This window comes from Ahaetulla prasina, chromosome 2 (assembly GCF_028640845.1).
Source record: "Ahaetulla prasina isolate Xishuangbanna chromosome 2, ASM2864084v1, whole genome shotgun sequence".
Taxonomy (NCBI): domain Eukaryota; kingdom Metazoa; phylum Chordata; class Lepidosauria; order Squamata; family Colubridae; genus Ahaetulla; species Ahaetulla prasina.
The window spans coordinates 201,710,285-201,737,773 of NC_080540.1; the positions used below are offsets into that span (position 1 = coordinate 201,710,285).

The 27,489-nt window shown below is 38.8% G+C and overlaps 2 protein-coding genes across 4 annotated transcripts in view; one reads left to right on the top strand and one right to left on the bottom strand.

Annotated features, from left to right (window-relative positions):
- Positions 1 to 27,489, top strand: part of IDUA (alpha-L-iduronidase) — a 65,132-nt gene that overhangs the window by 6,537 nt on the left and 31,106 nt on the right. For both annotated transcript variants that reach the window (XR_009153491.1, XM_058169475.1), the window contains exons 3-6: positions 18,478 to 18,560; positions 22,582 to 22,689; positions 23,641 to 23,736; positions 25,328 to 25,530. Coding sequence is in view for 1 of the 2 variants with exons in the window: in XM_058169475.1 (XP_058025458.1) it covers positions 18,478 to 18,560; positions 22,582 to 22,689; positions 23,641 to 23,736; positions 25,328 to 25,530 (490 nt within the window). In the remaining variant the exon portion in view is untranslated. The remainder of the gene's footprint in view (positions 1 to 18,477; positions 18,561 to 22,581; positions 22,690 to 23,640; positions 23,737 to 25,327; positions 25,531 to 27,489) is intronic.
- Positions 1,862 to 16,408, bottom strand: SLC26A1 (solute carrier family 26 member 1). 2 transcript variants are annotated; one of them, XM_058169473.1, is made up of 3 exons: positions 16,296 to 16,408; positions 8,423 to 9,051; positions 1,862 to 3,957 (listed from the first exon to the last, which is right to left on the bottom strand). In XM_058169473.1, exons 2-3 carry the CDS (start codon positions 9,026 to 9,028, stop codon positions 2,455 to 2,457), a joined length of 2,109 nt encoding a protein of 702 aa, XP_058025456.1. In that variant the 5' UTR covers positions 9,029 to 9,051; positions 16,296 to 16,408; the 3' UTR covers positions 1,862 to 2,454. The 2 variants fall into 2 exon arrangements, with proteins under 2 accessions (XP_058025456.1, XP_058025457.1); XM_058169474.1 differs by lacking the exon at positions 16,296 to 16,408 and adding an exon at positions 11,600 to 11,712.

The following is a 27,489-nucleotide window of genomic DNA, read 5'->3' on the forward strand; positions in this document are numbered from 1 at the left end:
CCCATGGGCCACTAATATGATCTGCCTAATGACCAGCTGGGTGGGCGTGCCTAGGTGGTCATGTGACTGGATGGGCATGACTGGGCCAACTCGATGTCACTCACATTCAAGGGTGCCTCGTCGGCCTCCACTCACCCCTCCCCTGCCAGTCACACCTTGCTTCCCCACCCAGGCTCCTTAGGGCCCCAACAGGAAACAGTTGTTGGAGCTAAGCAGCCACGATGAGAAAGAGTTGGCGAAACAGATGTCTCGGTTCAAATTGGATCTGACTGAGAAGGAGGCTCAGCAGAAGCACCTCACTGAGGACTACGAGCATAGACTTTCCAAGCAGAGGGAAGACCTGCGGGAGTGCAAGGCCAGGTACCGGCGCCTGGAGGCTCAGCAGGCTGAGATGGTCAGTCAGTTCCAGGCCATGATGCAATCCCACTGGAACAAGGCCCTCCGGCTTTTCCGCCACCAGCACAACTTCCCTCCAGTCTTTGCCCAAAGCCCCACACCAGGAGGCTGAAGCAGACCCCAAGTCGTAATTTCTGCCCCCCTCCGACCCACACAAAAGACCCTGAAGGGAAAGACTCTGCAGCAACACAAACGTTCATTGCATGTATCTGGCCCAGGGACCATAGTTTGAGGACCCCCAATTTAGTGCAATATAAAAAAATGCAAATAATTTTTCTGTGGACCACCAAAATTTTCTCATGGACCACCAATGGTCCATGGACCACCAGTTGGTGACCACTGGACTAGAACACTGTTTTATAACAAAATAACAGAGTTGGAAGGGACTTTGGAGATCTTCTAGCCCAACCCCCTGCTCAGGAAATCCTATACAATTTCAGACAAATGATTGTCCAATCTCTTCTTAAAAACTTCCAGTGTTGGAGCATCCACAACTTCTAGAGCCAAGTTGTTTCACTGATTAATTGTTCTATCAGAAAATTTCTCCTTAATTCTAGGTTGCTTCTCTCCTTGTTTAGTTTCCATCCACTGCTTCTTGTCCTGCCCACAGGTGCTTTGGAGAATAGGTTGACTCCCTCCTCTTTATGGCAATCCCTTAGATATTGGAGCACTGCTATCATGTCTTCTCCTAGCTCCCCTAAATAAAGTCCAGGTAGTTCTTGACTTACAATCATTTGGTTAGTGAACATTCAAAATTATAACAGCACTGAAAAAGATGATTTGTGATCATTTTTCACACTTACAACCATTTCAGCATCTTAATCATGTAATCAAAATTCAGACATTTGACAATGGGCTCCTATTTATGACAATTGTGGCAAGAAAGATCATAAAATGGAGCAAAATTCACTTAACAACTTACCTCACTTAGCAACATAACATTTGGGCTCAATTGTGGTCATAAATCAAGGACTACCTGTAATTATGGTTTACAAGAAATACATTTAAGTCTTGTCTATTATTGACTAAATTGTCCTAGATAGCAAGATCATTTCTGCTACAGGTATAAATTTTGTCTTTAATCACAAAATGCCATGAGCTGTTTCTGCCTAATAAGATACACATTTAAAATATTGTTTTAAGAGAAGATGCTCTGCAGTTTAGCAAGCAAAGAACCTCCAACATAAGTAAGTGAAGCTATTGTCTCTCTGGCTTTTCATTTCTTCTGGATGAAACCTTAAAAAGAAACTTTGAAAAGAAGTACAGGATTCCCTGAAAGAAATACCTAATCTTCATTAAAGAAGACATAAGAGAACAGTATATCTTGAGGCAGATATATTTCTAAATAGTGGCTTAGTGTTACAAAAATGAATTGCAGCAAGTTAACAAATTACGGTAGGAACATTTTTTGTGTACAGATACATTTGATTTAAGTCACATTTCCTTAAGATTGAACAATGGCAAACATTCCTTTTTTCAATGCTGAGGCTGGAAGCTTTTGGTCCCTTTAAATGTAGAACAAGATGAGGAACACAGGAATAGAATAGAACAACAGCATTGGAAGGGACCTTGGCTGTCTTCTAGTCCAACCCCCTGCTTAGGCAGGAACCCTACACTACTTTAAACAAATGGTTATCCAACATTTTCTTAAAAATTTCCAGTGTTGGAGCATTCACAACTTCTGCAGGCAAGTCGTTCCACTTATTAATTGTTCTAACTGTCAGGAAATTTCTCCTTAGTTCTAAGTTGCTTCTTTCCTTGATTAGTTTCCACCCATTGCTGCTTGTCTTACCCAAGGAGCCCATGGCAGGGGTCAAAACAGTATCCAATGATCAGAGTTGGAACAAAACTGATTTTGTTTATAGTTAAACTGAACAATAGACAATGTCTAACTTTATTTGATTAAGATTTCATTTGAGGATTACAGTACTTAGCTAAAGGCTTTGGGGATGTGTCCCATATTACCAAACGGGTCTCAAGGAAGCACTCAGTCCAAGCATGTTGAAACCACAATCTGTCTATAATGAACACAAAATCTCCAAACTGCCAATTACTGGATTAAACAACAGAATCATCTGATGTAATTTCCCTCTCTCTTACAAACTGGACAGCACTAGATATACTGTGAAACAGCAACTCGTGCATGTCTTTGTCTGCACTCTTAAAATAGCCTCCTTTTTCCAGGGAAGATATCACTGAAGGATTACAGCAAGCCAAATGTATGCTGATCTCCAGTTCCCGATAGTCTTTGAATGTTTCTTTTAATGCGTTCACCCCAGCTGTGTCCAAAAATGGAATAGAAGAGCAGTCGATGATGACTGTATGAAAGTCACCACCTTCCGGAGCCAAGCACGGTGACATTTCTTTCTGTCCTAATTTGTGATCCAGATGTTGTTGCCCTTTCCTCCTGGATTTTTTCCTTTTGGCAACTTCAAGTGCAGGATTCAGCCCTGTCCTGTTATGGAGGCACTTTAGGAAGAAGTCTTTGTTCGCATAGTAAAGTGGTGCTTCAAAACGGAAGATTTTGATCTTCGGAACTGGGAGAAGGTCTTTATACTCTTCGTCATCTTCATAGAAGACACTGTTCCCGATTTGCCCTAACAAGGCAGCATGTGGGCACTGGGTGCGGCCAATAACGCTGAAGACTGAGAAAATAGCTCCCACCAACAACCCCATTTCTGTGCTGATCAAAGCAGATGAGAGCATGGTAACACACCAAACCAGGGCATCAACTTTGTCCAGGCGGTAGCGTTGAGGAATATCTTTGAATTTTCTAAGGGCTCCCCTTAGACTCACTATTATGATGCAAGCCAAAACGCATTTCTGTAGGTTGTAGAAGAGGGGAGCGAAGAACAGCAGCACAAGCAGTACAACCACGGCACTCACAATGCTCGATACCTGGGTTTGGCATCCGGTGGATGTTTTGACCAGGGACTTAGCCAGAGCTGCGCTAGTGGCGAAGCAGTGGAAGAAAGCTGGAACGATATTACAGAAGCCAATGGCAAACATTTCCTGATTGGCCTTGACGGTATAGGCATACTTCTTGGCAAACATTTCGGAGAGCGAAACGGTGAAAGCAAAGCCAACAATGGCAAGTGGGAGAGCATCAACAGCAACTCTTTGCATAAGGTGGAAGCTGGGCACTTTAGGTGGCATAAATCCAGTCGGAATTTCACCCGATACACTGGATGCATAAACTTCGTTCAGTTTCCCATAATGGGACACCAGGGTGGCAATCACAATTACCACCAGCTCTGTGGGAAGAGGGATCCTGAGCTTGTGTTTGTATTTATCTCCTAGTTCCTTCGCAGTGACTAGTACCGCAATGCAGATAGCGCTGGTGATCACATCGCATACATTTGCTTGAGAAACGTTCTGAAAAATGTTAGCCCAAGTGGTAATCAAGAGCCCATATCCCTGGGCGCGTGGGATTTTTATCCCAATGAGGTATTTAACTTGAGCTGTTAAAATAGTTAACGAAGCACCAGTGGCAAATCCATCCAGCACCGGTTCAGAAAGATACACGGATACAAACCCGAGGTGAAAAATTCCCATCAGGACCTGCAAGAAAAATTAGATCAGGTTAACACTGCTTGGGATATTCAGCTGGAAGATGTTTCTACCTTTGTGGCATTTTAGAATGTCTTATTTCCCCCCAGTTTATCTCGGACCAAAGAAGAACACAATTTGCTGAAAAATAATAGCAAAAATACTATTTATTTATTTATTTATTATTTAAATTTTTATACCGCCCTTCTCCCGAAGGACTCAGGGCGGTGTACAGCCAAGATTAAAACAATTAAATATACAAAATTAAAATATCAGTTAAAATACATATTCAATAATGGCCAAATTAAAACCGTCAAATTGACCCAAACTAAAATACCCCATATAAAATTATTAAAAATTCAAAATTTGAAAATTTAAAAATCAAGCCAGTCCCGCTTGGATAAACAAATAAGTTTTCAATTCACGGCGAAAGGTCCGAAGGTCAGGTAGTTGGCGCAAACCGGGGGGAAGTTCGTTCCAGAGGGTAGGTGCTCCAACAGAGAAGGCCCTTCCCCTGGGGGCCGCCAGCCGACATTGCTTGGCGGACGGCACCCTGAGAAGACCCTCTCTGTGAGAGCGTACGGGTCGGTGGGAGGCATAAGGTAACAGCAGGCGGTCCCGTAAGTACCCGGGCCCTAAGCCATGGAGCGCTTTAAAGGTGGTAACCAGGACCTTGAAGCGCACCCGAAAGACCACAGGTAGCCAGTGCAGACTGCGCAGGAGTGGTGTTACCCCGGAGCAACGTGAAGCTCCCTCAATCACTGCGCAGCTGCATTCTGGACTAACTGGAGTCTCCGAGTGCACTTCAGGGGTAGCCCCATGTAGAGAGCATTGCAATAATCCAGACGAGAAGTGACGAGAGCATGAGTGACCGTGCATAAGGCATCCCGGTCCAGAAAGGGGTGCAACTGGCGAACCAGGCGAACCTGGTAAAAGGCTCTCCTGGAGATGGGCGCCAGGTGGTCTTCAAACGACAGCCGTCCATCCAGGAGAACGCCCAAGTTGCGTACCCTCTCTGTTGGGGCCAGTGACTCGCCCCCAACAGTCAGCCGCGATTGCAGTTGACTGTACCAGGGTGCCGGCATCCACAGCCACTCCGTCTTGGATGGATTGAGTCTGAGTCTGTTTCTCCCCAATTCTAATAATAGAATAGAATAATAGAATTATCCAGACAATCATTAGTACAATAAGTGTATGCAAATGCAGAAGTGTTTTATCTCTGCATCACACATTTGACATTTTTAAAGTAAGCCAACACCCCAAATTTCTGTCTTTATTCTTTTGGTAAATTATGTAAATAGTTATTACTGTGCCTAATCCTTTTTTATCCCATATTAATTTCTTCAACCTACTTTACCCCCCTAGTAGTCCTTTATGACTTGGCTTGATGTATCACTGGAAAAGAGTTATACATATGTATGAAATTACACAGAACTATCCCTAAGTCCAGTTGTAGGGTATTTTGCTAAGATCACATACCTCAGAGTTTGCCCCTGGGGGGCAAAGTGAGAAATGTGCAACCCTATTTCTCAATGTGAAACCTAGCTTTCAGAAGGTCACAAACAAATAGCCTAAAAACAGATTAGTCTATTTGCAAAGCAAGAGGTAAGTGTCTTCCCATTCAAAAGAAAAAGACTTTAAGAACGTTTTCAAACCGTGCATTTAGGAGAAAGAGGTACACGGAATTCAATTTTGATTTCACTACAAATGTTTGATATGGTATAGTTTCATATTACCCTGGTTCTCTTTTCTGTGCTTTAAAAAAAATCTACCCTATCATAAATTCCTTTATCTTTGAGTGCCTTCTTATCTGTTTCCAACTGGGAGAAGCTTTCCAAGTGTGGGTTTTAGATAAGTAACATAATAAGGGAAACAGCCTATATACTTTTTCTCCTTAATTTCTAAATTTTTATTTAAATAAATTGCATTTATTTCTGTAAAGGCTCACTTAATACTTCCAGGTATCAGACTCAGATAAGATAAAAACAGACAAAATAATTGTATGACAATAACATAAAGCAGATAAAGCAGCAGATTTTTAAAAAATATTTTGTGCTTTCATGGTCAAGTTCCTAAGGGGTTTCTTTGTTTTGTGATGTAGACTTAGTCGTCTATTAATTGGATGTTTTAGGTTGGGTTGTTGTTACATATATAAACCAGAGTTATTGAGGAATTTGATGGCTGAGAATTGAATTACATAAATAAGTGAAACAAATTGTCCAAGTAATTTAATTTGAATCTTCACAGAAAGATCTGCCAATCCTTCTTCTAGGATCCCTTTAATTACAAGCATTCATTCTCTTACTCTGTTTATTTACTATTTATTTGTTTCACCAGGATTATATCTATCTATTAAAATTTATTAGAAGTTATACAAAACCCATAAAAAACTAACATAAACTAAAAAAGAGTAAAGAGGGAGCAAAGGGGGGGGGGGAAAGAAAGAAAGCAAAAATGCAGAAAGAAAAAATAACAAAAAAAATAGAAAGAAGCTCCCTAATTTCCTTTGCAGCAAATACAAGAGATACAAAATTATTTTAGCTTACTTCTGTTTGATATTTCATTGCTTTTAATGGTTTTTATGGGGTTCCCCTTCTGTGGGGAGGTTCCCCCCTTCCCCAGAATAAAATACTCTACAAGCAGGGTAGTCAACCTTTTTATACCTACCGCCCACTTTTGTATCTCTGTTAGTAGTAAAATTTTCTAACCGCCCAGAGGTTCCACAGTAAGGCGCCGTGTATTGTCGTCTGTGCATGTCTCTCGCGCATCATGGATTGGGTTGGGGGGGCGCTGGCTACCAGCTCTGCTTATGTTACAGCTGGGTGGTGTGGGGGGGAGATGCGCAAGCTATTCTGGGACAAGGCTGTTTTGTTTGCAGTTGGACTATAGCGCCATTTAGTTTCACTTACGTAATGTGAACTAAACTTATGCGCGGATGATACAAATAGTATATTTTCAGAAATTTAAATTGTCATGGGGAATTTTATGAAAACCTAATGAAAATGTTTTTAAATAATGCTATGAAATTTTTTTAAAAAGTCAATTAAATTAAAAAAAAAGGAAAGTGCTTCAGTATCGGACAAAACCCCTACCGCCCACCATGAAAGCTGGAATGCCCACTAGTGGGCAGTAGGGACCAGGTTGACTACCACTGCTCTACAGAATATTAAGAGAGAGAGAATAAAATATTTCCCCTAAAGAAGAAGAGGAGAAAAATCTGCCCCAGTCTTTCTGCTATAAGAAAACACCCTCAAGCAGTAGCCTGAAGAGGTTAGGCTTTGTGAATAGATATTTTGTGTCCATTCATAAAGCCAGGTCTCTCTACTCCTAAATAAAGGGCAGTCAGCAGCTCTGAATAAGCAGCACAATAGGCAAGGAGCCAAAACTGATAGGATTGGCTCAGACAGACAAAACACCTAGGACAGTGATGGCTAACCTTTTTGCCATTGCGTGCCAGGGAGTGGGGAGACCGTGTGTGCCCACACACATAATTCTATGCACCCTGCGCATGCACCCAACCCCCCCCCCACTTCCCCCCACTCCTGGCACGCAATGGCCCGGTAGGCCCATTTTTCTCTCTCATCTAGCTCCAGAGCCTCTCTATGAGTCTGGGGAGGGCGAAAATGGCGTTCCCCACCCCCGCTGGAAGCTCTCCGGAGGCCAGAAACCGCCTGTTTCCCAACTTCCAGTTGGACAGGAAATGATGTTTTTTGCTGTCCCCAGCCTCCAGGGACTGGAGAGGCTCTAGAGGCTGGGGACAGCAAAACAATCACTTCCTGTCGAACCGGAAGTTGGGAAACGGGCCATTTCTGGCCTCCGGAGGGCCTCCGAGTGGGTGGGGAAGGCCAGTTTTGCCCTCCCCAAACTCATAGAGAAGCTCTGGAGCCAGATGAGAGAGAAAAACAGGCCTTCCTCACCATCCCCCAGGCCCTCCAGAGGCAGGAAACAGCCTGTTTCCCTACTTCTGGTGGGCCCAGAAGGCCTGAAAATCAGCTGGCCCGTGCCAGAGCTGAGCTTGCATGCCCACTTTTATGGCTACGCATGCCACCTGTGGCACACATGCCATAGGTTCGCCTAGGATTTGCATTTCTCCTTTTGCCTGTAGAGCCAGTCATGATCCCATAGGAATCTGGCAACAGCCATTAAAATATTAAAGGGCAGGAACAGGTGTCTCAATCACAAAACCCCCAAAATTGTACAAAACCCCATCCACTCTCAAACCCAATTTGTCAGCCACCTGAGAAACATGCTGTTGCCACTGTTGTTTCTGGCTACCAAATAAATGGAGACCTCCTTTCCAACTGCATCCTACTTCCAATTCATTTCTCTTGCATCTTTCTCCCGGCTTGGAATAAGAACCGGAACAGATTTTACTTCTAGCGGTCCTCTAGTAATATTTGCCTCTTAAGATGGACCACACTTTAAGTTTACATTTACAAATGTATACGGGTTGAGGAATGGTAGGGAAAGACCATACCTGATAAACTCCAGCCATGAAGGTCAGTGCTGTAGCTACCCCAATAGCATAGCATTCTTTCCCACATTCATTGTTTGTCATCCCAAGAGTAAAATTGTAGACCGTGAAGTTCAAATGGGCTTGGTCACCAACACCTTGCTGTGGGTCATCATTCAGGTTGAATCCTGCCAGCAACAATTCTCGATCCACAACCTGTCCAACCATTAAGCTTAATAAACTGAAAATGCCCACGGACACGTGTCTGGAGGTGCCCATGAGAAAATAGATGATGTTGGCAAAGAACGAGGTGTAAAGGCTGTAAATTGGCTTCAAGCCAGCCAACAGAGAATAGGCTATTGCTTGAGGAACTAGAATGATCCCAATGATCAATCCCGACATAACATCTCCCCAGATGTATTCTTTGCAGTTGTATTTGGGAAGCCATTGTAACACGGGAAAGAAATCCAGAATGGCCCTTTTCGTTGTTTTTATGCTGCAGGAACATTTTTTCCTTAGCTGGTTTTTGATGACTGCTGTTTTGCTGACTTTTTCAGGAATCTTTCTTTCCATGTAAAATTGGAGAAGAGATCCATTTTCTGTCGTGACTGTTTCCATTTCTTGTTTCATTCTGGACCAGCTTTAATCAGTTCCTGTGATTTAAAAAGATTACTGTTAAAAAAACATTAAAGACACTTGCAACTTCCTTATTAATGGGACTCAAGCAAACCAATGCATTATTGGAATATTCATTATTTTTATTCAACATGTTCCCTAATCAAACTGATTCTGGGTGAGTCGAAACAACTTTTTAAAATATTAAGTTTACTACAATAGTGGAGGCAAGAAAAAAATCTCTTTTTTTATGCAGGTCATAAATACATATTACGTTATCTGATTTTAAAAAACCATTATGCACAATAGAAACTTAGAGGAGAAGCTAGTTACACAGGTTTGAAGCAACATAGGCAGTCCTCAACTTGGGACTGGACCACAGTTGGGACTGGAACTTCTGCTATTGAGTGAGGCAGCTGTTAAGTGAATCACATGGTTGTTAAGCAAATCACAATTCCTCCATTGCTTTTGAGAAGCCACCTGAGAAGGCCGCAAATGGTGATTTTGGTCGATTGTCAGTTTTATTATGAAAAAGTAATACTCAGTCAAAGACAGGATGTATATCTGCTAAGTGACCAGTTGCTTAGTGACCAGTTGCTTAATGAGCGGTTGAAGTTACATGGAGTCCCAAAAAGTATCTACAACACATCCTTAAAGCTGTGATTTATCCTTACGATTTATATTGATTGTTTTCTAATATGATTTGATTGCTTATTTGTACCCTATGACTATCATTAAGTGTTGTACCTTATGATTCTTGACGAATGTATCTTTTCTTTTATGTACACTGAGAGCATATGCACCAAGACAAATTCCTTGTGTGTCCAATCACACTTGGCCAATAAAAAATTATATTCTATTCTATTCACAGTCACATGGTCTCATTTTGGCACTTGACAACTGGCTCACATTTATAATTGGTTGCAGCATCCCAAAGTCACATGATTGCAATTTGCAATGGATTTTTTGGGGGGGGGGCGCAGTTTCTTTCACAAATCCCCATTCAGAATAATGGATTCATTTGACTACAGGATTTGCTTAACAATTGCGGTAACTCGGTAAAATTTAGTCAGGTCACAGGGTGAGTCTCTTAATGACCGTAATGATTTACAGCTTCATTTTTTTATTTTTTTTATTATACTGTTCTTATTTTCAAAATGTAATGTATTTTTTTTTAAAAAATCAAATGAAAATGATAAATCCACAGATTTTGATTGTGGTATTTTGGATGTCATCAGGTATGGTCCCCCCACTCCCCGCTCCCCTAATGAACAGAGAGGCATCTGCTTTGTACATGGGGGTGAAATTGGACAGAATATGGACATTGTGCTATAAAGCCCTGGAGTTTAGGTTACAAATATGTTTTGGGGCCATATATATAATCCACAAGTGTATTGGTTAGGGTTACTTCACAACAATAAATGTCTTTCATTTATCACCTTATTCTGGACCTTTGTGATAAAAGCATAAGCATTCTAGTTTTTTATTTTGGATAAATCAGAAATCCATTCAGAATAAACATATCATATTGTTTAGGAGTATGGGCATGGATTGTGAAGCAGCTAATTAAGAATCTCATTGCATCCACCAGCAGATTAGTGCACCAAATAACCAGTTTTTAGGTCAACCTTTAATATACACATCTCCAGGGATAATATTTATTCCAGATATTTTTGCTCAGTCTTATCAGACCCCTAGGGTATTTATAATCCTATATTAAAAGCAGAATGGAAGCACAGATGAAGAAAAAAAACCTATTGGGATGGTTTTCTAAGCTCCCAAGAAGATAATCAATCAGCCGCTCTTAAAAGGTTTAAGTGACCTGAACACCGATAGTTGAGGGAAATAGGAAGGAAGAGCATTTTGTAGTATACAGTGCCATAATTGATAACATTAACTCTTAGCTGATAAAGATCAAATAATAACATGCATGAACTCGTCTTCACTTTGAAAGAACCATGGAACCACATCCTTAGTAGCAAGTTTATTAAAAATTTAAGACTGAATTAAATTATGATAAAGATTGCTTACACCAGTGGTTCTCAACTTTTTCTTCTTTTGTGGCCATGGACACCTAAGACTTAACTCAGGATTTAAATCATAATTTTTTTTCTCAAGTCTTCGTGGACCTCCCCTGTGACGACAGCCCCACCCCCGTGGACTACAGATTGAGAACCTCTGGCTTATACTATAAACAGTACATATTTATAAATTAACAGAAATGCTATGCAAGTTTCCTAACTTTGTACGGTCCACCATAAAAAGAGAGTATCTGGAACTTCTTGCTGGGCAAAAATGGAGGAAAGCCTTTATTGAACAGAAAATTCTCAACAGCAATTGTTCTGAGAAAATTTCACTTATTTTTAAGGATTCTCTTGAAGTTTATTCAAAGAGAACTGAGCTTCATGTCCTCCAAAACATCAAATGTAAATAGCCAAAAGTGTATAAAATCTTGTACTGCATTAAAAAAAATTACTTCTGATTAAACCCTCACCCCAGTCCTTATTCTAATGAATCTGCTGCTGCATTCACATGTGGTCCCTTTATCTGTGAAATGGATGGGAGGAGTTCAAGCTTTATTCTTACTTGTCTTGTTCTGCAGTGTAGGTATGATAATGACGACGAGCCCACTTGAATCTCACTGCCTTCCTGGTCAACTGCATTGGAGCAAGTCAGCACTAAAGCCTGTAGAAGATACCTTTAATACATGTAGGCGGTAACGCAAACAAGCAATAGTCAGAGCTAGGTAAAGATTGAAGAGCATGAACAAAGGATTACAAAGTGCAGTCTGAAGCTTCCTCATGTTTCGTCTTGTCTTTTTTCCAAATCTTCTAAATTGTTCAATGGTAAATATTAAACAAGCAATATTCGTTTAGATTGTGTAATAATTGATCCAGTTCCCTCCACCCCCAATAGTTTCCTAACTGGAAGAAGCTATGAATTAAAGAGCAATCCCAGTAACTTGGTTCTTTTTTTTAAAAACTCACTTGTGCTTATCCTCATATGATGCACGTAGCTGGCTTAATCTACTGGAGAATCAGCAACAAAATTCTGAAGTATTTAGATTGCAAGGATTAAATTTGTTTTAACAACAATAATTGAAACAAGGTTACCTTCTAAGATATAGCTTCAGTTACTTTAAATATAAAATTCAAAAATCCATATGAATAATATACGTTACTTGTGTATTTTGTGTTTTTATAGTTTTGTAGTATTCTATTTACTGGTATATAGTTTTATGTTTTAATGTTGTAAGCCATCCATAGCTACCCTCCAGTAAGATGGGCAGCTGATAAATTTGATAAATACCCTGATTCCCCCAAAATAAGAATAAATAAAATTTATAAATAAAATAATAATAAAATTATTATCCCCTGATAATAAGCCCAATCAGGCCAAGCACTTATTTCAGGGTTCAAAAAAATATAAGAACAGGGTCTTATTTTCGGGGGGACATGGTAATAAAAAAATTAGTCCGATCCAGAGCTCTCAAGATAACATGCATGCCTTTAATGTGCCACAGAATTCTACTTGATAAATAAAACTGGCATTTTCCTTATGATAGAATATGTAAGAAAATTGCAGAAATTGAAGCTACATATTCGAGGCAATAATTTCAGATGTCAATCAAAATTAATGAGGTGAGGGAATGTGTAATTACATTGATGTGAGGACAGAAACCCATACCTGATATTTTTCTTGATGTTGGAACCAATCAAATGTCGGCTCTAATCAGCCTTGTAGTTGTTATTTTGATTATTCAAAAAACTAAATAAACCTTGAAATATTAGCTGTTTTTGAACAATTATATATACCCATTGTTTGAATATATTATTCGTCTAGATTCTTGTACCTTATATTTCTGTTAAATTGGCTAAATATATGTCTGGAAATTTTTACTTATTTTAATATTACCTTTACTGAATCATCAACTTTTGTGGATGCCATTTTAGTGCATAAATAACAACTAGAATGTGAGTGGATTAATAACTACTTATCCTTTGCATGGCTGTGTTGTCATATTTACTATCAAGTTACCAGCAAGTATGGGAATTTATGTGAGTTTAACTGTATTCTTCTGAAGGGCACCAGTTTTTGAGGAAGCACATTAGTTGTTGGACTTGGCAAATAACAAATTTAGTTGGGTAAGAATTCCTACTGGTAAAGTAAGAGTCTTTAAAATTTAGTATTGTACTGCTTTACAGTAATGCTTTAATTTAAAGAGCTCTGCTTTGTAAAATTTTGTATACAAAATGGTAGTACTAAGATGAGACAAGCTGAAATGAAAAGATACTATGGATACCATACCAATGCAAATATATTTAGGTAAAACAAAATGACTTAATATTTTGATCTATATTGGAATAATTAAAAAAAAACAAAGTTACACACTGATTAAGTACAACAATAAATATTTCTTTATCTTTTGTTAAAAAAATTGCCTTATCACTACAAACAGGTGTAACTAAACTAAACAAAATTCACCTCTGCTCTTTAAATAAATGTTCAATGTACTGCTTAACAGCTAGAGTTCTAGATAGATATAGCTGAACTTCTTCTTCTTCTTCTTCTTCTTCTTCTTCTTCTTCTTCTTCTTATTATTATTATTATTATTATTATTATTATTATTATTATTATTATTATTATTATTAGCATTTATATCCCGCCCTTCTCCGAAGACTCAGGGCGGCTTACACTATGTTAGCAATAGTCTTCATCCTATTTGTATATTTATATACAAAGTCAACTTATTGCCCCCAACAATCTGGGTCCTCATTTTACCTACCTTATAAAGGATGGAAGGCTGAGTCAACCTTGCGCCTGGTGGGACTAGAACCTGCAGTAATTGCAAGCAGCTGTGTTAATAACAGACTGTCTTAGCAGTCTGAGCCACAGAGGCCCTTTTGCATTTCCTAGCTGATGTTTTTTTTATATAATGGTTTTCTTGTGAAAGTATGCAAATCATGACGTCGAGAATGGTTTCTAGCCTCTTTACTACCAGTGATCATAGAAAGTGTTTGTATTTTCTTCCGTGGAACATATTGGATCTGTGCACATGTGTTGCTTCTCTTCTCTCATATTACATCTATATGTGTGTTAATGCGCAACAGAGCTGAACTGGGGCAACGGCTCGCGTGCCCACAGAGAGGGCACTGCATGCCACCTGTGGCACACATGCCATATAGAAGAGCCATCACTTCAGGGTAGAGAAACTTGTGGTGCCTTCCCCAGCCCTTTGCTAAGGGAAGAACACTAAAAAGGTTTCCGCCAGGTAATCTCAAACACTGGAGCTCTCAAAGAAGGCTATGAGAAATTTAATCAGAGTGTGGCCTTGATAGAGTGGACCATGCTATCAATCATCTACACTCACTGCATAACAGATTAAAAGGATAGGATCCACCCCCTTGGATGATCTCCATCTGGCATCAGATCTCCAGAATGTGATCAAGGAGGGGGATGACAGAAGATGATTTGGGAAGCCTAGAACACCTCAAGACACCCTTTGTGGATCCATAGAAGGAGATCAGTTTAAATGTGTTAAATATCAGAATCTTCACCACAAGCAAAATACATTTGTGATCCCAGACCTGGAAATGTTTTTTCTTGTAGTAAACAGATCCGCCTCTGTTCTATCCACAGCAGCAAAATTAAGAACTTAAAACATGCCACCTATATGACATTCTTGAGGGTTGAGGATCAATCTCTTCCAGTGCTGCCTAACCATAAGAAAGAACAATTCTGCTAGGAGTAAAACAACCCTATGAAGCACTTTTGGCAAGATGCAATCTGTGGATTGCCATTTCTTGGCCATGTTACGTAAACTATGCCAAATAGTTTGTTCTGCCATGGTTAGTGTAAATTGTAGCTATAGAAAACCGAGATGCTGCCATTTTTCCACTGCTACTGCAGAATCTCACTAAACAAAGGAGACATGGGATGGGCTTAGCTTCTTTCCAAATAGCGCTGTGTTAGACAAGAAATGTAAACCTGGATCCATACAAATAATTTTATACATTAAAAAGGGGCAACACACTTCGCATCCTAAATAATTAAAATCCCGCTTTCACGTTTCAAATTCTTCAACTCATCTTAATGTCATATCAAGCAATTCCTCATAACTTATATTTTGCAAAATGTAGTCAGAAATTATGGCTTGGGTGAAGCTGCAATGGAATCTTTTACAACAAGAAAGCCATTTGGGGCGGGCGGGGGGTGGGGAGTCAAGAAATCTACTTTGCCTTTTCTATTTCCATGATAGAAAATGTATCTATTCATAGGAATGGTTCCTTTCATTACCCTAAAAATCTTTTGTAGCGAAATATCCAAAACTACTTCTGGCTGTAGCTTTTGAATCAGTTTGTTGATTAATGAATTTATATTGCTTTATCCCTTAAAAAGTTACTCGTATGTACCATATGACCTCTTGTTGCTGGCGTTTAGAACTTTGGTGCCATTTCCAACATTGTACTGCATCCAAATAACATTTAACCTGACAATGGTTAGTTCTTAATTTGTGAAACCATTATTTCATCATTGATTTTTAACCAAGAATAGGGTTTGAGTCACTGGTTCAGACTTTAATAGTGTAATAATATAATACCTTCCTAACTAAGAACAAAATAATGTTGTTTTTCCACTGTAGGCTAACCATTAAAAGTTAATTCCTGCATTTTTTTTCTCCCTACCTAGGGACTTTTTTTTCTTAGACCAAAGGGTATAATTGCACAGAAAATTTAATACTTCCATTCCTGGTGGAAGTTGGCTGCCTAATACCTGTTGTATTATAGCATAAGCATTCAGTCCAGACATTTGAGTATTCATTCTCGTACTAGGAAGAAGTATTTTAAAAAGCAGAGCTATTGAATGCTTATTTGTATTTCACATTTAAAGCAGAATTTACTAGGTTTGTTTGTGTATTATCTTTATAGATTTGTGCCGTATTCAAACTGACTCATTGTGGTTTACAGTCCAGTAAGAAAGAGATATGCAATAAAACTGTAATTAAAGCATTAGTAAAAAAACAACAAAAATAACCATCAAAAGATAACTCTGGTGCCACGTTTCAGCCTTCATAGCCTGAGGTTGAATTCAGAAATGTATCATCAAAATGACAGTATGGATATATTCATTTCAAGCTTGTTTACTGATTAAAAACCTTTTTGAGACAGTTCTCTTTTGCTTCGGTTCTGCTATTGGTTTTTTTTTTTCTTCCTCCCTAGAATGCCAGAATGAATAATACTGAGTTACAGTAAAAATACCGAAGGTTAATTTAGAAACATACCTCCATCAGGCAAGGAGCAGTAAGGCTCTTGATTTTCATGTCTCTTCTTTTCCCTCCCTCTCGCTCTGTCCCCCCGTTGCCGAGGGAAGCATGGAGAATTAGCTAGTCGAGCTAGGCTGGCTGAGAAACAGGAAATGGCAGGCCGCATCTTTTTGATGAGACAGAAAGCTCTCTTTGTCCACTCTCAGTGCTGAGTCTGTATGTGTGCCTTGCTTATTCATAGGCATTTTTTGCAGTGGCCGTTTGCAGAATTATTGGCTTTCAGTGCCGAGAAACCCGTTGGAGGGATTTTGTTGGAGGAAGGAGAAAGAGCAGCCAAGATACACAGAGCTTCCTTCTACTGCTTGAAATGAAATGTGGAGGTCAGACTCGCTATTCCTAAGCATTACTAAGTTGTTTCCTTAGGGATTAGTCTTTGAGGTTTCCCCTGCTCCTTTTGCTTTCAAATTAAATATCAGGCTTGATATTGGAGTGGGATTACATTAAAAGTCTACGCCGCTTAGGATTCCAATACGGTTGGAGCAAAAAAATATCCCTGTACTGTTTTATTCGTTACTCATCAGACTTCTTCCTCGTCCACCTTTTCTAAAGCCTGAAACTTGATTTTACCTAAGGCACCCTCTGATTTCACAAAAGATTAAGCAGGAATGACAGAAAGCATAGAGCAAAATCAGAGGAGTGAGTCTGAAGAGCCGAAGTTCAGCCTACCAGAATCTGGAATTCAGTACATGAGAGTTTTCTAATAGACTGATAAAAGCTGGCTGGAAACATTAAAGTCTTGCTGTTGCTTACTGTAATAATGTTTGAGGGGCTCATACATTCAGCCAGCTTCAGGTTGGTTGGAATGTTATCGTTCTTCATGGAGCTGTCCTTGGTCCTGGAGAGCTTGGCCCAACCAAATACAAGATAAAAGACTCCTTAGAAGCTCAAGACCGCCACCTCCTCCTCCTCCTCCTCTTTCTCCTCCCCCCACGTACATATCACTGTTATATAACTTGGGGGTTTCTTTGATATACAAAGGAATTGTCATCTGTCCAGAACAGCTTGAGTTCTATTGTGAACGAGCTGTGTCATGTGTGAACCAGTTCCATGTGTATATTTCAAATATACTGTATGATGATAATTTAATCTGATCCAAATTTAGATTTAGCTAGTCATGATTAACTCACACTACTGATTTCCGTGTTTATTTCATAACTGAGTGAGGTTCCAGCTCATTACTGCTCATGTATCTAGAGAACAATGTGTCTTTAGGCAAATCCACATGCAGATTTTAAATATTTGGTTGGCTATTTTTTGGGATAAAGATGGTAATGACAATTTTTTTCTGTGTTACTATGAAGTCTGAAGGTATGTTTAACATTTCTGCAATATAGTACATTTACTTTGTGGTCTGCATGTCACAGAGATGAATTTAACTTATACAAATTGCAATATTTGTTTACATATAAGATGTTTAATGCTGTTTAATACAGCACATGGCTGGTATTCAGTTAACTAACCTAAACTATCTGTTGTAAAGATGTATTTTACCATAGAATACGAACTATACGTATTTGCTTAATGGAGTAACCAAAAGTGATTCCAGAATACAAGTCATCAAAGTTTGAATACTTTCATGAAATCTAGGCCTCTATATAATTCCAACAACTTTTGTTTTTCTTAAATAAGAAAAAAAATCTTAAGTCCTTATATCATAAGAGGCAATCTCAATAATGAGGTATTTTTTATAGCAATCAATATCAGAAGTGAAATTTTCCAAGTAATATTTCTCTCTCTCTCTCTCTCTCTCTCTCTCTCTCTCCCCTTCCCTCCCTTGCTCCCTCCCTCTCTCTGCCTTCTGCATACTGGCTTCAAATTCTAGAGTTATAATTGAATATCTTTGGATGCACCAAGTTAAAGAAGGCTAATGTGTGGGGTATTTTTTTTATTCTCCACTTCATCTTTTTCCGCTGAAGTCAGTATAGCTGGCTGATGTATCTATATGGGTATATACAGTTGCATAGACTCTATCCTATTGTAAACTGAGGTTCATTATTATAAAATAATAAATTAATTGTAAATTAGTTTGCTGCTCCTTTACCTTATTGAAGAAAAGTTTGTGAAATTATACTTGGGGGCAAGGTGGGGAGAATAACTTTCAGTTCAAGCAGCTGTTAAAGGCCTGCAATTTCTTTTTCAGAATGATAAATGGGACACTTCACTACAATTTCACAAACCTGGATAACTTTATGCATCTTCTTTGGGAAAACAAGCTACGTCCTGGTAAATATAAAACCAGCCAATTCTTAGCCCTGTTTTACAATGTTTAAGTGAAGGTATTTGGAATTATGTGTAATCATTTGCTTATCTTGACGACTACAAAAATTTAACAAGCAAATGTTGCAATTCAAGAAGTTAAACTTCCACCATATCTGATGGATATTTTTACATTTCCTTAAGGACAAAGGGCAGTTGAAAGTTACACAGCCTTTGCAAATAATGTTAGCATTAAAATGCTTATACTCCACACAGCTGAACAATTATTGTTTTATATCTGATCCCAGGAAAATCCATAGTTGGATAGACATATACTCTAATGGGCACCGTATCTAATGCCAGTGGATGTGTGTGCATTTCATATTTAGCCAAAGTGGTCAGAAACAGAGACTCTGCAACTATCGTCTAGTGTTATTAGAAGAAAAATTCAATGCTCTTGTTATTATACCAGTCTGTTTCTTGGAAATCAGTGTGGGATCCATCTAATCTTTCAGTGGATGTAGAATTCTATTATCAGATCACTGAATGAATAATAAACCGGAGCATCATTTTAGCTGAATATAATACAGATTGTCCTCAATTTACAACAGTTCATTTAGTGACAATTTGAGATTACAACGGCACTGAAAAAAGTGACTTATGACTGTTTTTCACACGGCCATTGCAGCATCTCCAGGGTCACGTGATTTACATTTGGATACTTGACAACTGGTTCATAAGTATGACAGTTGCAGTGTCCCGGGGTCATGTGATCATCTTTTGCGATGTTCTGAGAAGCAAATCAATGGGGATTCACTTAACGCCGGTGCTACTAACTTAACAACTCCAGTGATTCACTTAGCAACAGTGGTGAGAAAAGTCATAAAATGGGCCAAAACTCACTTTACAAATGTCTCGTTTGGCAACATAAATTCTGTGCTCAATTGTGGTTATAAGTCGAGGACTGTCTGTATATATTCGGGCTTCGTCGCTTGTGTCTTTTAATGCTAGAGGCTCCTGCTCTGTGCTTTTAGAGTGGGGCTAAATATTACTCCTGTTCACACAAAACTGTTTTATTTCATATCAGTCCATTAGCCTATCTATAGATCATTAGGCTATTTGTTGGCTTACAGCTTTCATGACACCTGCCAGTCTTCCTGAATTATTATTTTTTTACATACACATAAGCCACCAAATCAGACAGACTCAAGGTGGCTTGTAATTAAATACTCAATAAAACAATTAGTTCCTGGAAGAAAATGATATTTTGAAAAAATATATAAAAATCCATTTCAGCCTTTCCTCATCTTTTGTCACAGCCTATGGCCTGTTTGAAAAGCAGCCTAATGCTTCGGAAGGAAGGAAGGAAGGAGGGAGGGAGGGAAGGAAGAGAAAGAAAGAAGGAAGGAAAGGAAGGAAGGAAGGAAGGAAGAAAAAGAAAAAGAAAGAAAGAAAGAAAGAAAGATAGATAGATAGATAGATAGATAGATAGATAGATAGATAGATAGATAGATAGATAGATAGATAAAAAAAGGTAGGTAAAATGAGGACCCAGATTGTTGGGGGCAATAAGTTGACTTTGTATATAATATACAAATGGATGAAGACTATTGCTTGACATAGTGTAAGCCGCCCTGAGTTTTCGGAGAAGGGCGGGATATAAATGCAAATAAACTAAATAAAAAAATAGATAGATAGATAGATAGATAGATAGATAGATAGGATAGATAGATAGATAGATCGATCACTGGAGCATTTATTGTGGAGAGAGAGACTATTTAGCAGTCTGGTTATGCTATCACTTTGTGAATGGACAACACACACACCCCTTGCGAGAATGCCCTTCTGTTCTCAAAATTCCACACATGCCCATCAGCCAAAAAAAAAAAAAAAAGGTGCAGAGCTCTTACTTTTAGAATTTTGTCAATTCTAAGTGTCAGCTATTCTTCTCAGTTTTGCTTAGCACCTCTACCAAAGTCCTTTTACCTGAAGTGAAGAGGCTAAAGAGATGGCTTATTTAGCTAGCTATTTAAAAAAAAAATTCATTGGACTGAGTTCACACAGCAGGCTAAACCAAAAAGAAACAAACTGTATTGTAGATTAACAAGCTATATGAACTTGCCGGCAAAGAATGTGCTTCCTTGCAAAGCTGTGATGTTTTTGTGCTATTCGTAAAAAAAAAGGACAATATAAAAAAGTAGTGAGGAAATAGTTGCAATTAATGCCTTCCTTAAAGCAATTTTGAGATCTAGTCTTTTCAATGGGAAAATAAAACCAGTATCTGGACCATGCAACTTCAGCATGAAGTTTATTTGAAATGAAGTGGCTTTTTTTTTAAAGTAGGAATTGATACTATCATAAACTCCACTTTCAATCTGAGTAGTATATAGGTAGTCCTCAAATTAATGAGCAAACTGGGAATAGAATTTCCGTTCCTGAGCAAGGTGTTTGTTAAGTGAGTTGTGCCTAATTTTATGACCGTTGTTACGACCATGGTTGTTAAGCAAATCCAGCTTCTCTTGTTGACTGTTTGATGGAAGCCAGCTGGCAAATGGCAATCATATGATCTCTGGATGCTGCAACTATTGTAAATGCATGCCGGTTACCAAGCCCCCAAATTCTGATCACATAACTGTGGGGATGCTGCAACGGTGGTAAAGGTGAGGTCTAGTTATAAGTCACTTTTTTCAATGCCGTTGTAACTTTGAACAGTCACTAAGCAAATGGTTGTAAGTCGAGGACTATCTGTATAGCCCAGACCCAGGCTGTCCAATGATGGAGAATTATATCTGAGCTAAAGGAAGCTTGAGCAGACATGCCCACTTAACCTCCCAAGTAGAACTTTACAAAAAGATTTCTCAAATTGTTTTGTACCTCAGTTTCTCAGTGGCATTTTAAGAATGCATATCAGGAGGAAATTAGAGGGTACTGATTAAAATAAAATATTTACAGAACCCTCACATCTTGGACATAAACTGTTTCAACTCCTACCCTCAAAACGATGCTACTGCACACCAGAACAACTAGACACAAGAACAGTTTTTTCCCGAACGCCATCACTCTGCTAAACGAATAATTCCCTCAACACTGTCAAACTATTTACTAAGTCTGTATTACTATTAATCTCATCATTCCCGTTACCCATCTCCTTCCACTTATGATTGTATGACTAAAACTTTGTTGCTTGTATCCTTACGATTTATATTGATACTGATTGTTTCCTGATTGCTTATTTGTACCCTATGACTATCATTAAGTGTTGTACCTTATGATTCTCGATGAATGTTATCTTTTCTTTTATGTACACTGAGAGCATATGCACCAAGACAAATTCCTTGTGTGTCCAATCACACTTGGCCAATAAAAATTCTATTCTATTCTATTCTATTCTATTCTATTCTATTCTATTCTATTCTATTCTATTCTATTCTATTCTTGGGCAAGTTCTTGATAAATTCTTAGTTGAGCCATGAACAGTAAATACACCTTAATCCATTTTTTCTATTTCTTATTATATTATATTTTTTTATTTCTTATTCCAACTCTGTAATAAGGGGCTAATAGAACTAGAATGTATTCATCCCATAGAACTTTTATAAGGATTTGGAAAACGTGTGGAAAGCTATGAAAAAAGTGCTGTATAAAATACTATATGTTGTATTACAGTGGATGAATACTTAAAGAATATTCTCACTGGCCTGTCTTGTTCACTTGGAACATCAATAATTAAATTGATAGTGTTTAAATTATTGGTAAGAGTGCACATGGCTATAATTATGGCTTGAAATCTGAACTGCCTTCTTCAAATGTATCCAGTAGAGGATTTGCATTTTTAAGAATTTAATTGGCTTATTTGTCTGTTATCATAAATTATTAGCTGTAGAGGTCCTTTCCTGCTTTACTGCACACTCTAAATGAAATTGATTCCTTGGATATTAACTTTAGTTCACAAATGAGGACTAAAGTAGATGTATACTGGAAAATTCAAAACTGCTATTAATTCTTGATTGATTGAATTGTTTTGCCTTTGTTTTTATATTAAATGAAGGTTTTGAATTGATGGGAAGTCCTTCAGGATACTTCACTGACTTTGATGATAAAAAGCAAGTGGTAGAATGGAAAAACCTGATTTTACAATTGGCCAAAAGATATATAGGTGAGTTAACCAAACTCAGTGTTGGTGCAAACATTTCAGAACAGAACAGAACAGAACTTTATTGTTACTTTAAATCAGGGGTGTCCAAACTTGGCAACTTTAAGACTTATGGACTTCAACTCCCAAAATTCTGGGAGCTGAGGTCCACAAGTCTTAAAGTTGCCAAGTTTGGACATCCCTGATTTAAATGGATCTACCACAAAGATATATCAGCTTTTGGGCTGAGGATCACACTAGGCCTTTGAGCACTATACTGAGGAACATAGTATACATATCTGAACTCTATATTAATTCAGCACAATTAATATGGTTATTTCCTTTTCTTTTACATTACACCTTATAATTCAGCAACGGGTCCATGAAGGGCTACAGCAATTATGTGCATGCCTTTGGGAAAATTGCATCCACTTCAGAGGTTCCTGGTTGTGTTCTCCTATGTAGACAAATTTGGGACCCTACTGTGGAATAAATGGGCAGTGTGGTGACTCAGACTTGTCAGCTGGAAAGCCAGCAGCCTAGGTTTGAGACCCAAGCTCCACGTGATGGGGTGAGCTCTCACTCTCACCCCAGCTCTTGCCAACCTATCAGTTCAACAGCGTGCAAATGCAAGTAGATAAAAAGGTACCACTTTGGTGGGAAGGTGCTCTGTGACGTCATGCTGGTCACATGACCAGGGAAATGTCTCCAGACAGTGCTGGCTTAATGGCCTTGAAACAGAGATGAGCACCACCCCCTGAAGTCAGCAACGAATAGCGGAGTAAAATCTGCAGGGACCCCCACTTTGTGGAATAAATTATCTGTAAATTTTTCATATCCCAGATTGAACATCCATGTTCATTCTTAAAGGCAAAGTCTGCTAGTGTGGAATTATTTGGCCCAAGTGTCCTTCACTTGAAATTTCATAGCCTAATGAGTGAGTTTTAGTATACTAACTGTAAGTTTGGTTTCCAGAGAGGTACGGAGTGAAACATGTTTCTAAGTGGAATTTTGAGACCTGGAATGAACCAGATCACCATGACTTTGACAATGTATCAATAACTGTGAATGGTAAGCTGTTTTAAATGCCTTTTTAAAAAAATTGTGAATAATATGGAAAGAATTCCAAGGAGATGTTAGATGCAAGCAAGGAAAATGTTGTTCATTTTAGATCTTGTAAAACCCAGGCGTAATATGAAATAGATACTGATTTTGCCATCCAGGCTCTTCCAAAACTAGGTTATTGTGCCCAGGTTAGCAAACAGGAATGGTATTTAGTCTTTTGTAACCATTTTAACAATGCATATATTACTTGGCCAGGCTGATCACCCTGATACCGTGTTTCTCCCAAAATAAGCCCTAATGCATCTTTTGAAGCAAAATTTTTTATTTATTTATTTATTTATTTATTATTTTATTTGTCAAACACAACAGTATATATAAGTTTAAGCATGAAATAACCATACAAATTGGATACAATTAAAGGGAACATTAGGACAGGAACGGTAGGCAGCTGGTGCTCTTATGCACGCCCCTTACAGACCTCTTAGGAATGGGTTAGGAATAAATAAATAAGACCAGGTCTTATTTTCAGGGAAACACAGTAATTGTTTCCAAATTACATATGTAGACAGGTATTAGCACTGTGTTTCCCCAAAAATAAGATCCAACCAAAAAATTAACCCTAGCATGATTTATGCTCATAATTATAAGCCGTAGCCCAAAAATAAGCCCCAGTTAAGATCTTCATCTAGACAGACACATTTTAGTACCATATTTTCCCGAAAATAAGACCTAACTGGAAAATAAGCCCTCGTGCTTCTTTTGGAGCAAAAATTAATATAAAACCCAGTCTTATATTTGGGGAAACACAATACAAATTTGATATGAACTGATGTTCCTCGGCTCATAGCTCACCTGCTGCTGAAGTTTGGTCACTGCTGCTGGATAATTGTCCTGCACTCAAGCCCATTCCCCCAAATATTTGAGACGTATGTGTGTATAATACTGGCAAACCTATAGTTCGTTGGGTAAAAGTGATTAAGCCTGAACCACAATACAGGTAATCCTCGACTTACAGCAGTTCATTTAGTGAACATTCAAAGTTGTGTGGTATTGTCACTGAAAGAAATCAACTTATTACCATTTTTCATATTTCTGACCATTGCAGCATCTCCATGGCCACATGATTTAAATTCAGATGCTTGACAACTGGTTCATATTTATGATAGTTGCAGTGTCCTGGGGTCATGTGATCATCTTTGCGACACTCTGACAAGCAAATGAATGGGGAAGCCAGATTCACCTAAGAACCGTGATACTAACTTAACAACTGCAGTGATACACTTAACAACGGTGGCAAGAAAAGTCGTAAAATTTTGGTTGTAAGTCGAGGACTACCTGTAAAGCTGTCCTTCCCCTCAGCTGCTCCTTTATAGCTTTATAAAAATGAAATAATCCTCGAATGTATATATCAAGGACTATGCCTATATAAAAGCAGTGTGCTTTAAAACACGTTGGGATGATATATTTTATTAGCATTCATAATGGAATCCCTAGTCTAGCGTGTTTTGAAGAATGTGATACTTCCCTCTTCCATTGACAAGATACCATATTGATATCAAATGCTGAGTCTTTCACAACTCTTTCATTTTACATCTAGGATTTCTCAACTACTATGATGCTTGTTCTGAAGGATTAAGGGAAGCTAGTTGTCAGCTAAAATTGGGAGGCCCAGGAGATTCCTTTCATCCATTTCCAAAGTCTCCCATTTGCTGGAACCTCCTTGGTCATTGCTACAATGGCACAAATTTTTTCACTGGAGAGACAGGGGTCCGGCTAGACTACATCGCCATGCATAAAAAGGTCAGCTCATTTTTTTAAATGGCCGAGAACTTTAAATGTTCCTGATCCAAGTTAAATGCTCTCATTTATTTATTTTTAATCTGATTAAAAAAGTACAGACAAGGTGGTAAATATTGGGTTGAATAAAAAGTAGCTATTACCTCTTGCAGAGGATTATGTAGCGTATTCAAAGTGCCACTATGTATATTATCTTGTTGGCTTATTTATATCTGAAGCTTTAGTTACTTCTACTAAATCACTGATTGCCCTCTCCCCTCCTTGGAAGAGCATTATAGCTTCTGCTGCCTTAAGAAAGTTCAAAACATTCTTAAAGATCCATCTCATTGGGATCTTTCCAAACTATTACCATCTGGCAGACGGTACAGGTCAATAAAAACAAGGACAAATAGGCTGAAAAACAGCTTCTATCCCAGGGCAATAACTATATTGAATTCTACGGTATAGTGCAATATCAGGTTTTCAATTTCAATTATATAGAATGTAAAGGGTGTGTTTTTATTTTTATAGTTATAATGTACACTGAAGACGGCATTTAATGTCGTTGTACCGTGCGCAATGACAATAAACTATAAACTAAACCTGGCAGCTACAGGCAGTCCAGAAGGCAACAGTGTCGGCCATGTTGGGCATGCCTGATTAGACCTGTGTGGCCCCCATTGTTCCATGAGCTGCTCAGGTTACCAATGAACTTCCCGGTGCAATTCAAGGTGCTTGGTTACCACCTTTATTTGAGGGACCATCTGCCTCCAATTTTTTCTGCCAATCTGGTGTGAAGGGGCAGAATGGATTCTCTCTCAGTCCCATTGATTAAGCAATGTCAACTTGTGGGACTTGTGGGAATGATAGCCCCCCCCCCCCGAGATCTGGATGGCTTCCATCCTTCAGAAAGCTAATAAAGACCTGGTTTTCCCCCAAACTTTGGGGAAGATTGAGTTTGTGTCCCTGTTGGATGAGTTTTCCTGGCTATATTACATACATACATACATACATACATACATACATACATACATACATACATACATACATACATATATATTGCTTTTGAGGCTATTCATTTTGGGGGGGAGATAAGTTTTGTATTTTATATTTTGAATTTTAAGCTGCCCAGGGTTATTGAGAGTTGGATGAACTGTACAACTATAAATAAATAAAATAAAATTTCAAGTACAAAGACTCCCAGTAGATCAGGATGGACAGCTTAGTATGAACAAGGGTTTAACGATCCACAGAATTCCTGGTAGATTGAGAATAAAATAGAGAATATTTATTTTTCTACCTTTATTATTTTTTCAAATATCTCAAGGTGGCAAATATGCCTAATATACCTTTTTCCTCCTATTTTCTCTACAACAACCCTGTGAGGTAGGTTGGGCTGAGAAAGAAAGACTGGCCTAAAGCCACCCAGCTGGCTTTCATTGCTAAAGTGGGACATGAACTCACAGTCTCTCTTATTCTAATCTAGGGCCTTAACCACTAGACTACATTAGCTCTCTGACACCAAGCTGGGTCTTGGAGCCTAATATTAATTAATATTATAAGCTTAATATTATTTATATCTATAGAAATGTAGTTGGATTTATTACTCTCCTATCATTATTTAATAGTATTCCTCTTCTTGCACATTTAAAAAACTTAATTTGGTCATAAATTTTGGCGCTCCTGTGGACCCCCTATAACCTTATAGATCAGTGATGGTTAACCTTTTTGGTGCCGAGTCCCCAAACCCCCCAAAATGCAATGCAAGCACGCCCCCCCCCGTATATGACCCGCCGTCGTGCATGTGTCCCCCTCGTAAGCCCCCCCCGCACATGTGCCCCCCCCCACTGTTTTGGCTTCCAGATTGATTCCAGGCCCAAAACGGCACGGGGGCTAGGTTTTGGGCCTGGAAAGCCGCCTTCACCAACATGTGCCCTGCCACCCCACGCATTTGTGGCAGGGACCCGAAGACCAGTTGGCCAG

Coding starts and splice junctions, on each gene's coding strand:
- SLC26A1 (XM_058169473.1), bottom strand. CDS start 9,028: ATGAAACAAGAAATGGAAACAGTCACGACAGAAAATGGATCTCTTCTC. Junction 3,958..8,422: donor TCATGGCTGGAGTTTATCAG/GTATGGTCTTTC, acceptor TTTTTCTTGCAG/GTCCTGATGGGAATTTTTCA.